The sequence below is a fragment of the Cutaneotrichosporon oleaginosum genome, assembly GCF_008065305.1.
Source record: "Cutaneotrichosporon oleaginosum strain ATCC 20508 chromosome Unknown ATCC20508_contig03, whole genome shotgun sequence".
Lineage (NCBI taxonomy): Eukaryota > Fungi > Basidiomycota > Tremellomycetes > Trichosporonales > Trichosporonaceae > Cutaneotrichosporon > Cutaneotrichosporon oleaginosum.
The window spans coordinates 78,470-91,354 of NW_027072172.1; the positions used below are offsets into that span (position 1 = coordinate 78,470).

At 60.3% G+C, this 12,885-nt stretch overlaps 4 protein-coding genes across 4 annotated transcripts; 1 reads left to right on the plus strand and 3 right to left on the minus strand.

The window, feature by feature from the left end:
• Window positions 1–235: 235 nt before the first annotated feature.
• COLE_03218 (uncharacterized protein) lies at window positions 236–1,443 on the minus strand (the record flags this gene model as incomplete). The annotated part of the gene is made up of 4 exons (XM_018423706.2): window positions 236–807; window positions 843–892; window positions 928–1,165; window positions 1,326–1,443. 4 exons carry the CDS (start codon window positions 1,441–1,443, stop codon window positions 236–238), a joined length of 978 nt encoding a protein of 325 aa, XP_018277347.1.
• Window positions 1,444–1,738: 295 nt separating this feature from the next.
• Window positions 1,739–5,940, minus strand: COLE_03219 (uncharacterized protein; the record flags this gene model as incomplete). The annotated part of the gene is made up of 12 exons (XM_018423705.2): window positions 1,739–1,808; window positions 1,850–2,579; window positions 2,614–3,320; window positions 3,368–3,468; window positions 3,505–3,570; window positions 3,603–3,687; window positions 3,721–3,794; window positions 3,832–4,070; window positions 4,103–4,511; window positions 4,546–4,973; window positions 5,011–5,182; window positions 5,224–5,940. 12 exons carry the CDS (start codon window positions 5,938–5,940, stop codon window positions 1,739–1,741), a joined length of 3,798 nt encoding a protein of 1,265 aa, XP_018277346.1.
• A 679-nt stretch (window positions 5,941–6,619) lies between these two features.
• COLE_03220 (uncharacterized protein) lies at window positions 6,620–7,301 on the minus strand (the record flags this gene model as incomplete). Its single annotated transcript, XM_018425494.1, has 4 exons — window positions 6,620–6,721; window positions 6,777–6,895; window positions 6,959–7,101; window positions 7,141–7,301. The coding sequence occupies 4 exons, from the start codon at window positions 7,299–7,301 to the stop codon at window positions 6,620–6,622; spliced, it is 525 nt and encodes a 174-aa protein (XP_018277345.1).
• A 1,060-nt stretch (window positions 7,302–8,361) lies between these two features.
• COLE_03221 (uncharacterized protein) lies at window positions 8,362–12,739 on the plus strand (the record flags this gene model as incomplete). Its single annotated transcript, XM_018421467.2, has 3 exons — window positions 8,362–8,956; window positions 8,993–11,260; window positions 11,298–12,739. The coding sequence occupies 3 exons, from the start codon at window positions 8,362–8,364 to the stop codon at window positions 12,737–12,739; spliced, it is 4,305 nt and encodes a 1,434-aa protein (XP_018277344.1).
• Window positions 12,740–12,885: the final 146 nt, after the last annotated feature.

Sequence of the window (12,885 nt, forward strand, 5' to 3'; positions counted from 1 at the left end):
AAGGGGGATGAGTCTTGGTCAGTTGGGTGGCGACACCCCCAGCCAAATTTCCTCGTGGCAATTTGATTCCGCGCCTCCACCTCACAGACCCAACAAACATCCTTCGAGATGCAGACGTCGATGCGGGCTGGACAAGGTACATGCATTGTTACAGGTATGGCAATCTAAGACGACAAGGGAGATCGAGATACGCGCAGGAGAAGCAATCGGAGAGGGGCTATCGACAAACTCTCAACTACAGCGCCTTCCAGCGCTCCATCCGCTGAGTGAGCGACCGGAACACCTCGTCCTGCACGAGCTTCTTGACGCTCGCCTTCTCCTTGCTTCCCAGCCCGCCGTTTTCGAGCTCGTCGTCAATCCGTCCCGGCGACAAAGCGAGTGGGTTGAACGTGATTGTGCGACCGTCGCTCAGGGGAATGTCGACGAGGGCATCATCGACCAATGCTGGCGCCAAACTCTGACGGAAGATTAGGGAGGGGGCACGTTTCGACTTGGACTGCGTCGTTGCTCGGCTGGACTGTGATGCGCGCTCCGACGCGCGTTCAGCGGCTTCCTCCATCGCTGCGGGATCGGGCAGCTCATCGTCGTGCTCGCTCTCACTCTCCAGCTCGGGGTTCACTGGCGAGCCGTTCTGGCTGAAAAACGACTCGTTGCGCCGAGGCGCCCGTCCTGCGGGTGTCTGGGGCAGCTGGGGATTGAACTCGTGGTCCTGTGGGAGCGTCGAGGCGCTGGTTGCAGGAGGGAGCGGCGTCTTGGCGGCCTTCTTGGTGCGGCGCTTCGGTGCAGGTACAGGCTTCTTGGTGCGCGCTGGCGTAAGTAACGGCCCTCCCACTGCGGCTCACCACTCTTCGTCGTCTTTTCGGAGGGAAGTGGTGACTGCCCTTCTCTCTTTCTGCCGTCAGTTTGTGATTACGGGAGCGAGCTCACCTCTTTGCAGCAGCCAACACCGACTGCTCGTCCGTTGAAGGCGCCGTGCGCTCAAAGCGCTTCTCTGCAAGCCGCCGGGAAGTGTCGGCAAAGTTGCCCGCCCAGCACTCGTCGAGCTCGCCGAGCGTCATGGTGCGCAGGTCGCGCGGGATGCGAAGAATTTCGGCTTCGACGAGGGAAAGGAAGGTAGACAGCATACTGTCAAGCTCGGCGCGCTTGGTAGATGTTCGGTGTGAGACTGCAGTTAGCACGGGGCATTGCAAGTGAGAGAGTGTCACGTAGGAGCAGAGAGTACTGCTAGGCGCGGATGATTCAGGCAGCTAGCAAGATTGAACAACGTAGCACACGTTGGAACCGGAGCAGCACTACGCCGTCTTGCCATCAGAAGCTGCACTCACCCTCAAGCTCGTAGTTGTCAAGGACAGCCTGCCGGCTCGCGTCGCGACGGCTAGGCGTCTTCGGGACCTGCTTCTTAGGCGTCGACATGGCGACTGGACGACGGATCTTGGTAGACATGGTAGAGGTCAGTTGAGTGATGAAGATGTCGAGTCAAGTAGTGTTGGCGGATTGGCGGCTGAGAAGGTGCGATCGGTTGTTGACAGCGAAGACGGCGCGGTTTTGCTTCCGTCTTCCCTGGCCAAACATGAAGTCGTCTTCATCCACTGCTGCCCCACTCCCCTTCGTACATGGCTCACGACAAGCGACTATCGAGTGCATGTAGTGAGACTCGACTCGAGCATAATGGTACACTGGCGCCCTACCGCATACCTCTCCTCAACGCTATTAATCCTCCCCACTCACTCCTGCACCCCTACCCAAGCTTGGGCCTCACGGAAGGCGCTCGGAGGCGACGCCCGTTCTCGCCCGCGTCCCAGATCTCCCTGGCGTCAACTCTGGTCTAGCACACCACAAAGACACCTACTTGACATTGCGCGGTATGCCGCTCTTGGGCCGGCGGCCGTCCGACGCAGCTCGGTCTTCGCCGTTCTCCAGCGGAGGACCAAGAACCGAGCGTCGCACCTCGTCGCTGGCGGTGCGCGTATGTCCCATGCGGCGAGACGGTATGCCCTGCCCAGAGCTGGAGAAGCCGTGGTATCCAAGCGGCGGTGACATGTCAGTGCTCTTCCGCCGCACCGCGGTAACCTTGCGCATGCCGTCGCCCCCCATGCCGGAAGATGGCGCAGGTAGCGTCCCCGCGACCAGGACAGGGTACACCTGCTGTGCAAGCTCTCGCACAAGAACAGGGTCATTCTGTTGCGCAAGCCGCTTGACAATCCGGTCGAATCGGTACCGCGGCACGAGTGTGACGCGCTGTGAGTGCGATTCCAGAGCAAGTCGCGTGATGCGCAGTAGGTTGAGCGTGATACCCGCCTTGGTCTGCCGCTCGAGCGATTCGGCCAGGCGCGTCAAGAAGGGCGGCGTCACAAATGCGCTCGTGAGCGGCGGAGAAAGCCGCATGATCTTGAGGAACGGGTCGAGAATGCGCTCATACGACTGCGACGACGACTGCACGAAGCACTTGGTCAGGCAGTCGATCGACTCCTTGCCCAGCAACTCGCCCTCCACTCGCGCCGGCTCATCTTGCATCCACGCCGTCAGCGCCTCGAGTGCGCTTACACGCCAGTAGGGGTCGTCCAGCAAGTCCAGGTACACTGCCATTAGCTGGAGTCGGAATCAACAACATACTGTTCAAGCCCTCGTTCTGCCAGAGAAGCCTGCGCGACTGCTTTCCAGCGTTCGCAAGGTCGCAAAGAACGGGGAGTGCAAACTGCTTGAGTTGCGACTTGGACATGATGACTCGTTTGAGGAGCGGAATGATGCCCGCAGCCGCCGCCTCCTCCTGCCTCGACTTGGACAGGCGGCACATGGAGAAGATGGTCTGGAAGATGTGGGAGCAAATCTCGTTGCTGTACGAGCCCTTGAGCGTCTTGCCAAGCAAGTCGACGAGGATTTCGACAGCGTTCGAGTTCTGCAGCACCTCCACGAGCTGGGGGTGTGTCGCAAGGTGCTTTACGGCCTTGATCGCCGTGACGAGCAGCTTGCGCGGGAGAAGGTCGAGGGCGCGCAGCAAGCGCATCATGATCGTCCGTTCGGCGAAAGACTGGCGGACGTGCGAGTCTGCCTGGGCAACTTGCGAGAAGAGGAGAAGGACGTCAAGGCACCGCTTAGTGACGTCCTCGTCGGCATCCTTGTCCTTTATCAGACTGAGGAGCGCGGTTGACAGCGGGTCCATGATGCCTTCTCGGGTAAACATGCGACAGAAGTCGGGTTTGGGCGTGGGCGACTGAAGGTCGAAGACACTTCCAATGCCCTCAAGTGCGGAAAGGATTAAGGCCTCATTGAGCGAGTAGTCCTCGTCCAAGAGATCAACGAGAACCTTTAACCCGCGGCAACTGATGTCAGCTTGCAGCTTTACCCAATGTCTGAAAAGCGGACGCACGAGATAAACATTTGCAGCGTTAAGGCACTGCGAGTGAGATGCTGAATGAATGTGGACGCCTCGAGGCGGATGTTGAGGTGATACCTCTTGCTAGTGTATGGCTGAGGTCAGCTTCGGGGACGCAAGAGTTCTCTCACGATCATGACGGGGATGCCGCCAACAAGACAGAACGATTCGAGATTATCGACATCAACGGCTACAATCTTGGTTCAGCGGAGACGAGCGCAGTGCTCACGAAGTTAACAATCTTAAGTAGAGACATGGGGAGCTCGCGGGCATGGTCGCGACGGTTTAGATTAGTTTCCAGCATGTCCAGAAGCCTGCGATCAGCGGCACCAACTACGCGCACTCACGCAAGCATGCCTCGATTTTGGACAAAGTGACGCTCGAGCTGCATCTCTGGTGGCGCGTTTTCGAGGGTGGACAGCTGGGCATGTTAACCACACGTTTCGAGAGTCACTCACTAGCTCCTCCGTCACCTCCTTGAGCTGCGGGGGTGGAAGGTGGCCCTCTAGCCGCGCAATGAGTCGCTCGACACTCGCATGCTTTGCGGCTCGTCGGTCGCGACGAAGGTTCTCCTCGTAGCTGTCTGTTGCGAAATCGTCCTCGAGCTCGGCGAATGGGTCCACATCTTCTTCCTCCTCATCACCCCAGGACCTATTGGACCGCCGCGTAAGCTGGAGTGATCCCATGGTATTCGTCCCTGCGGTCAGCTCCCGTCATCAACACACGTACCGTCCTCATTGGTGGCAGATCCGCCAAACATGTCGGAGTAGTCCTCGTCATCGGCTTCCGTGTACTTGAGTAACTCGAGGTGGTTACTTGACGCGACACGACCCCGCAACGAGCTTTGTCGCGAACCTGGTGGCGTTTTGGTGGGTAATGTAGGGCTGTTAATCGTGGATACATTTGGAGTAGGGGCCGGAGAGGGCACCCTTGCTGCTGGTGGAGCTGGGGCTGGCAGAGCTGGGGCTGGCAGAGCTGGTGGTGGCGCGGCTGGTGCTGGTTTAGGTGGTGGCACTGCTGTCGCTTGGGGCAGCGGAGGGAGTAGAGTCTTCGACGGTTTAGAGGAGTGCGGTTTGATCGTTCCGACCTTGTAGAGGTCGTTGGGATGGAGGATGGGCTTGCGGCCCTTATGCTGGGACTGTTATTAGCTTGATGAGACTGGTCAAGCTCACCCTCATAATCGACGCCTTGATTTTGAGCTCGTCGCCCTCCAGCCCGAGATCTGAGTAGTCTTCCGCAATAGGTTTTGGCCGCTCCTTCGTAGTCCTCTTACTCGCCGCCAGTGCATCACGGGACGGGCGCACCGTGGCGTGGTTTGTATCACCATCTTCTGGCGGGACAGGACTCGCCTTGCTCGTCAACTTGGGCAAGCTTATATCAAGGGCGAAGTCGTCATCCCACTTCTCAGCCTCGTCGCTCTCGCGTGCGCGGCTGAGAGCGTCGCTAACGTGCTGGTTCTTTTGCAACAGCCCAGTCGCACCCTGCCCCGCCTTGGGCTTGGGTGGTGCTATCGTCGCGTCGCTCCGGTCCGCCTTGGCCTCATCCTTAGCCTTCTTGGGTACCGGCAACCGCCGGATAGTTCCCGAGTTCTTTGGTACGGCTGCCGTTAGTCAACTTGCGAGGGCCAAACAACTCACCATTCAACGCTTCGTTCCACGCCTGCACCTTCTGGATGGCCTCGACCGCTGCGGCTGGCTCGTCGCCCCCCTTCTTGGCCGTCTGCATCCACGGGTGGCGCAAAAGTTTACGCGCCGACACACGTAGATTGGGGTCCTTCTGGAAACACTGGTATAGAAAGTCTTTGACGATCTGGCGTCAGCATCTGTCGCCAGTATAACGCTGATACGCACTGGACTAGCGCCCTCCGGTATCCTCATGGATTCGTCTTGAACGATCCGCCAGAGTGCCTGCATGGGAGTGAGACTGCCGAATGGCGGCTTGCCCTCGAGGAGCTCAACAACAACGCATCCAACACTCCACACGTCCGACGCGGCTGTTGCACCGGACTGCTCGATGACCTCAGGCGCCATCCAGTAGGGGCTACCGACGACCTCGTTGTCCGCGTCCGGGTGCTGAGCAGCGGCTGCGAGGTCGGGGGTGGGTGCGCGCGAGCTCACGCCAAAGTCGGCAAGCTTGACACACCCGTCCTTGTTTGTAAGAATGTTTGCGCCTTTGATGTCTCGATGTATCACACCCTGGTCGTGCAGATACAGCAGTCCTTCGAGAACCTGACGCATGTAGACGGCCACGAGTGACTCGGGGAACTTGCCATACCGCTTGAGAATGTTCTGCAACGACCCGTTTTCGCAGTACTCGAGCACGATGAAGAGGTTCTCCTTGTCGCGCGCAAACCCCTTGTACTTGACGATGTTTGGATGATTGAGGTTTTTAAGCAGGTCGATCTCGCTCATAATGTCTGGAAGGCTGCTGGCGGGCAGCGACGCCACCGAGATCTGCTTGATCGCGACCGTCTCGCCTGTATGGAAGTTGAGCGCGCGGTAGACATTTGCACTCGCTCCACGACCTAACAGGTCACCGAGACTGTAGTTTGAGAGTGTCGACGACATGGCTCATAGCGCGCCGCGCACGCGCAGTGAAGGTGCGCCGTCGGGGAAAGCACAGGAGCGACGACGCGGTTGAGCGCGGAGCGTGACCGTTGATGCGGGCGGCGAGTGTGCGGCGGGGTGGGAAGAAGCGCAGGAGACAGGGGGGAGGTGAGTGCTTGAATATGAGCGTGGGTAGGTAGGAGGATGAGGCCAATGCGTGCGATTGATGTTGGTGACCGACGGCTGTGCTGTGGACGCTAGGTGGTTTGTGCTCGGCCGGACTTGATGGAAGCGGTGGACGAGGATTAAAGTGGAAGGAGAGACAAAGAGCGAGATTGAGAGCGAGAGAGAATGAAAGAGAATAAGAATGAGAATGAGAATGAGAATGAGAATGAGAGTATAAGAAGAGTTGATCGAGGGCAGATGTGGAAGGAGAGGACGGCGAGTACGAGATGGACGATCACCCGACCCCTTGAGTGGCGGCGACAACCGGCACGCGCCTCCTCACCCAAGCCACCACCCACCCAGGCCACCCAGGCCACCTTGCTCACCCAACGCGTCATACTTTGACGGCCACACCCGCCTGGCCGCCCGACCCAACTGCCATCCCGCTCTTTTTCATGCACTTACAGTCCTCTCTCACCGGCAACTCTTGAACCATGCTACTGGGGTGTCGCCGATGTCTACATGCATAAGAATATCAGAAAAACGTGACAGTGTGCAAAAGGGCGTGGGGGTGCTTCTCCGCGTGGGCAACCAGAATGTCATCAATCTGGGCGTCGAGGTCACGCGCCGTCTCAATCTGCACATGGTCAGCGCAGCCACCGGATGTACACCAAACCACCACCGCCACTCACCTTCTGGCACAATTCCAGAATCGACTTGCCCGCAATGTGCGCTTCCTCCGGGTTGTCCTTGATCTCCACGTTGATGACATGAATCGGGCGATTGTATTCTCCCCCACGCGCGAGCATGTCTGGGGTCAGAAAGCTGTGTTGGGCGGATGGTGAACACCTGGCAGAGGGTGCGTATCGCTCACCTTCGCATACCGCATCGTAGCAACGCTCCTCGCAGGTGATGACAACGTCCGCGAGCACCGCGCGCTGCTCCTGCCACTTTTCCGGAGCTAACTTGACCTTGCGGTTGCGATCCAGCATCGGCAGCAGTCCGTTGGCTGCATATCTGGTGTTAGCTTTGCCCGTGGGTTACGGTGGCGCTCACAGTTTCGGATCCTTGGACTCAAGGTCCTTGTAGATGTAGTCATATGGTGTCCCGAAGCGATAAACGTTAGGCTTGTCGATCGCCGGACCTGGCAGCCGCACAGCTGAACCCGTTCCCGCGGAGATTACGCGCAGGCCTGCCTCACTGTCGTTAGTTGTCATTCCGAGTGGGGTAATGGAAAAGATGGGACGGTGTCGAAGAGCCAAGCGGAACGCACTTCAACACTTTGTGCGCCTCCATCGACCGATTCTGCGGTCAGCTGCGCAACATGAACTGCAACTCACATTGTTGCTTGCACACACGACACAGAACAAAGGGCGCTGTCGAATCTTGGGCTCGTCCTCCACCACTCCTGACGCCCCGTTCGTCCGCGCAACGTCAGCCGGCGGAGGAGTAGGACGATGCTCTGGCGGAACTGCGCGCTCTGGTGGTCCTGGTGGTTGTCCTCCTGGTCCTCTCCGGCGAGGGTCACGATCGCGCGGGTCGCGCCGCGGATCCCGAGACTCGGGGTACGGTTGCGTTGATGTCTGCCCTCTTAAACGTGGATCAGAAGGAGGGAAGGGAGAGTTGGATCCACGGTTGAACCGTTCTCCCCCACCTCCCTGCGCTCCACCGTACGGTGGATAACCTGCCTGTCCCCCTCCTCCACTCCCGCCGCCGCCGCCGCCGCCGCCGCCGCCACCACCACCTCCTACTGCTCCTTGTCTTCCGTAGTCGCCGCCACCACCGCCGTAGTTTGGTGGCTGGGCCCCGTACCCAGCTTGCCCTCCGCTGGGTCCAAATCCGCCGCGCTGGCGAGGGTCCCGTCTTCTTGGGTCCATGATACTGGGGGGTAAGCATCCGGAAATGCCACTGTACAACGCTCCAAGACACAAGCTGTCGAGCTGGAGACGCACCTGGAGCCCTGGTAAGAGAGAGGGTGGGAAGGATGAATGCGAGAGTGAACGATTGTTGCGGGGCCAGCGGAATTCGAAGAGAGGTGGTGAAGTCAGCGACGGAAGCAAATATTGTGTGTCGTTTTCTGGACCAACAACGATCCCCTCCATGGCATCCACCTCGCACTCGATCGCCCCACTTGCCTCGCTCTAGATCACTCCTCCAACTCTACACCTCTCTACTCCACCCCCGTTCCAGTCCTCGCAACGCTCGAGAGCTCGACTAGTCGACACCCATACGGCCCACTCACCCACCCCCACCGACCCGGTGGAGCGACCGCCAAAGATGGCGCTGTACACCCCCTTCGAGCTTGTCCACGCGCACCTAGCCGAGACGAGTGCCGTAGAGGTTGCCGTGCCCTCGGAGCGCTCCTTTCCCGCAACTGAGCATGACTACAACACTCCCCTCCACGCCGAGCACGCGCTCAGCGCCTCCTTTGATGCGCAGACGGGCACCCTTGCACGCTCAGTGTTCAATGGGTACGCGCTGGAGCTGCGTTCCCTCTCCCTTGTGATCAACTCCAAGCCAGACTCATCGCCCAGTGTGCTGCGTATTGTGCTCCCCGACCCGTTGCGGCCTCTAGCAAATGGCTGCATCATTCCCGACTTTGGAGCGGGCGTTCTGATCGTGCTCGTCGTCACAACCGCCGACGTTATTTACCGCTTCACCTTTCCTCTTTCTGGCTTCTCCGACGCGGGTGACCGTGTCATACTCCAGACGAAGGACACAGACTGGGCCGAAGAGATTGAAATCGGTGACGAGACAATCAACGCTGCTGGCGGCATCGCAAGCTGGGCAGCCGTCAACCAGAACACTGTTATGCTTGGCTGCTCGGACGGTGGCATCATAAAGGTCGCTCGCCTTCCCGACTCTACACCCGGTGAGCGACTTGGTGGAGGATATGAGCTGATAGTAGAAAATCCCATTTGGACCGCGTCGCACCACCGCGGCCACTCAAGATTGCGCTTGGGCTTCTTCAGCCGCGGCGCCGATGAGACGGTCACGTCGCTCGCAGAGTTCGACTACCAGGACCAGATTCCGGTGCTTTACTCGTTGTCGCGCGACTCCAAGTTGCGCACATGGTCGAGTGTCAGCGGGCTGTGTCTGAAGACGCTGGACGTGCGGCTCTCATCCCAAGACCTTGTACCGGCTACCCAGGTGCCAGGCGCGCAACCCTCAGCAGAGCTTTCGACGTCTCTCATCCGCGTTGTGCGCCATCCCAATCCTAGCTCGCGTTGCTCGCATATTGTCGTCGTCTTCATTCCCACCCCCTACAACCCCTCAGTTCCCGGCACTTTTGTGTTCTACCGCGCTTCCCACCCGACTTCTGGAGCCAACGATTTGGTGTACGCAGGCGAGCGAGCCGGGTCACCGGCTTCCGCAGGCAGTGAACTGCGTGGCTTCGAGATCCAGCCACCTTCACGGACGGACGCAGCGGACGGATGGCGGCTTTGGGCTGTATGGGATGCCAAGGGCAAGCTCGAGGCCGACTCGGTGCCTATCAATGACATCCTTCAGTTCACCACGTACCACGCGCCACCCACCAAGCCGCGCATGGTCTTCGACTGGCAACGAGCGGCGTGCTACGACGGCGTGGAGCGTTACGACACATCGTACTTCGACGCAATCCTCAGCCTTGACCCACCTGACCCGGCCCAGCCGTATGCGAACGAGGACATCTCCGATGTCTTTGTCAAGCACCTCCTTCATCCCGGCCGCTTCTCGAGCCTTGATCTCACCACAGCTCTGGACGACTACATCGCCCACCTCCCCATTCTTCTCCAGGAGCGGGCTCGCAGCGTTGTGTACCCCAGCCTGGCAGAGCGTTTCAAAGGCGCCGTCGGCTCGGCGCTGACCATGAAGATGAGCCCGCAGACTGGCGCGCCTGTTGTGCGTGAGTTCCGCGCCGAGTTGAAGCAGCAGTGGCTCGGTATATGGGCGCGAGTGTGCGAGCTCGACAAACAGGGTCGCTGGCCGGTGGCTACAACTTGCATCGATGGCCAACTCGTCATCGTTGACCGAGAGGGCGCCTCGACTCCCGTGCAGGAGGACACGTCGGCAGTCCTTGTTCACCATGGACAAGTTCCGCAGCAGGCCGCGGAGTTCCAGACATTGCCTGAAGGTGCTCTCCGTGCGTTGTATCCTGCTTTGGCGCCGCCAAAAGCACGCCGCGCTATCACTGCTACATGTGTGGCTGGCGAGTCGCTATCCACATTGTTGCGGAACACGTCTTCAGGCGACGGCAGCGTCTCTGCGCTCGACGCGTTGTTCAGTCATCTCGATAGCGAGCTGTCGGTCCCCGCCTCGGTTCCGCCAGAGGAACTCGCTGGCGGTCTCTGGGACGACTTCATGGAGCCGTACCTCACGGAGGAGACTCGGGCCCACGTCACACGCGCACTTGCCGAGTCATCCTCGATCCCTCGCACGCTCGCCGACATCTTGGAGATTCTCTCGAGCTACCCCGCCGCGGCAAGCGGGTCGCAGAAGGTCGACAACTGGTCACTCTCAGGCTTCGGCAACGCCCTGCTTGCCTCGACTGTCTCGGCTGTCATCGCGAGCCGCTTCGCCCTCGCGCGCGATGTCCTCCTCGTTGCGTTGTACCACACAGCCACATCTTCTGACCTTGCTGAAGACGACGACGCGTCGGAAACCCTCATCGCGGTGATCGCTCGGGCACAGGTCACTTACCACCGCTATCGTGTTCTGTCGTGGCTGTCGCAGCGGAGCGGTACTAGAGAGGGTGATCGTGAGATTCAGAAGCGGAATGGGAGAGATGATGTGCTTGCCGCGTTCGGCAGCCTGAAGATGCGCGAGAATGAGGACAAGGGTATCGACAGCGACGGATACGACACAGCCTACTCGCTTTTGCACTCGCTGCTGGCACAGTCCTTGAGGCCGCAGGCACCACGTGACACCTTGGCGGGTCTCTTCAACATGGCGAGCAGCCTCCTCGCAGACCTCAGCCTCGTGGGCAGCGAACAATTTGATGTTGAACCTCGCGCAGCCGACGTCAAGCTCGCCTTTATTGTGCTTGCCGACGGGCACGCGGCTACAGCCGTAGACCTCACAGAGCTATATCCCATGTCGTCTGGGACGGCATATGTGCGCGGCCTGGCGCTGTTAGAAATCGGGGACGTTGAGCGAGGAGCAAACCTGCTCGAGCGAGCCTCAGCAGGTTGCAGAGGTGAGCTCTTTCTTCTATTGCAGCGAGCTGACATCAGATGGATCACTGCAAGTGATCAACCACACGTGGCGCTCGAAGAAGGCGCTCGGTGACTACTTCCTCCACGTGTTAGATATCGTCAAGCAGCGAGAGCTGTGGGTCCCCGTTGCGCGGTTCGGGGAACGCGCGCTGCAGACGATTGACCAGAACGGGAGCGACGCCAAAACTGTCTGGACAAGCGTCTTCCTCGCCTACCTCCAGCTGGGACAATTTGAGGACGCCTACGCAACACTCACTGACGCGCCGCGGGCAAACAAGCGGGACCTGCTGGGCCAGCTCATCAGCGCGATGTGCGAGGCAAACGAGATTGGGCGCCTAAACTCGCTTGGCTTCATTGGGTTCCAGAAGGAGGTGGAGGAGCTCCTCAACTACAAGGCGCGTAACAGCGACCCTCTTCGTGCCCCCAACTACTACGAAGTGCTTTACTCATGGCACATCAGCCGGGGCGATTACCGCTCGGCCGGCGAAACAATGTATGCGCAGGCGAACCGATATGCCGAGGTCAGCTCGAAGCTGAACCGCACGCAGGTCGCGGCGCTGAGAGCGCGCTCGTTCCTGGCCGCAATCAATGCTCTCTCCCTGGTCGACAAGCGCAATGCCTGGATCACGATTCACTCCCCACGTGCGGCGAAGCGGCGCCGCGTGACCTCGTACATCCCCGAGGAGGCGTTCTCCGCGACGGCTTCCACCACTGACATCGTGACCTTGGCCGACATGCGGTCAGAGTACCGTGCCATCCTGTCGCAGCTCCAGCTCGCGCCGGAGGTGCCCGACCTGCTGGCGGGCAACGTGTCGCTGGCGCCGACCGAGATTGTGGGCTTCTTCACGCAGCGCGACAAGTTCGACGAGGCGTTCCTCGCCGCCGCCGAGATGCACGAGGACATGACAGACATCTTCACGGCGCTCGCGACGCGGTGTGTCGAGCTCTCGCGCGGCGCGAGACGCGACGACGCGCGCGCCGCCTTCCTCCGTGCGCCTGCGACCGCGCGCTTGCGCGGCCCGCCCTCGGCCCTCGCACTGCGATACCTCCAGATCGCGCTGGCCCGGCACGACAGCGCCGCCACGCGCTGGAAGTACACTGCAGCGGTGGCCGACACGCTGTTCGCGCTCAACGAGGACGCGGCGGCCGGGTGGGCTATGCCCGCGTGGCTTGTGCAGGCCGAACTCGCACGGGATGCGGCGGGGTGGATTGCGCGCGCACTCCGTTTCGGGTGGGTGCGCGAGGCGGTCGAGTGGAGCGCGGACGCGCTGCGCGCCGAGGCGACGCCTGAGGCGCGGGACGCCAGTGCCGACACGCCGTTCAACCTCTACGATCGCGTGCTGGCGGCGTGCAAGGACGGCGAGGAGAGCGGGGACGAGCGGCTGCAGGCCGCCAGTAGGGCGCTGCGCCAGAGTGTGGAGCGCCGCGTGGCAGATACGCGTAAGGTAGCGAAGGTGTAGATGGTAGACTGGCAATGCATTTCATTGTGCTCGCGTGGTGTTGGGTCCGTTGGCCGGCGGGCAAACCTCATCTACGCCACTGTCCTAACTTATCACGCCTCGTTTCGGAGGGAGTGCGGCGGCATTGCAGCGGTCAGTCTGTCCCA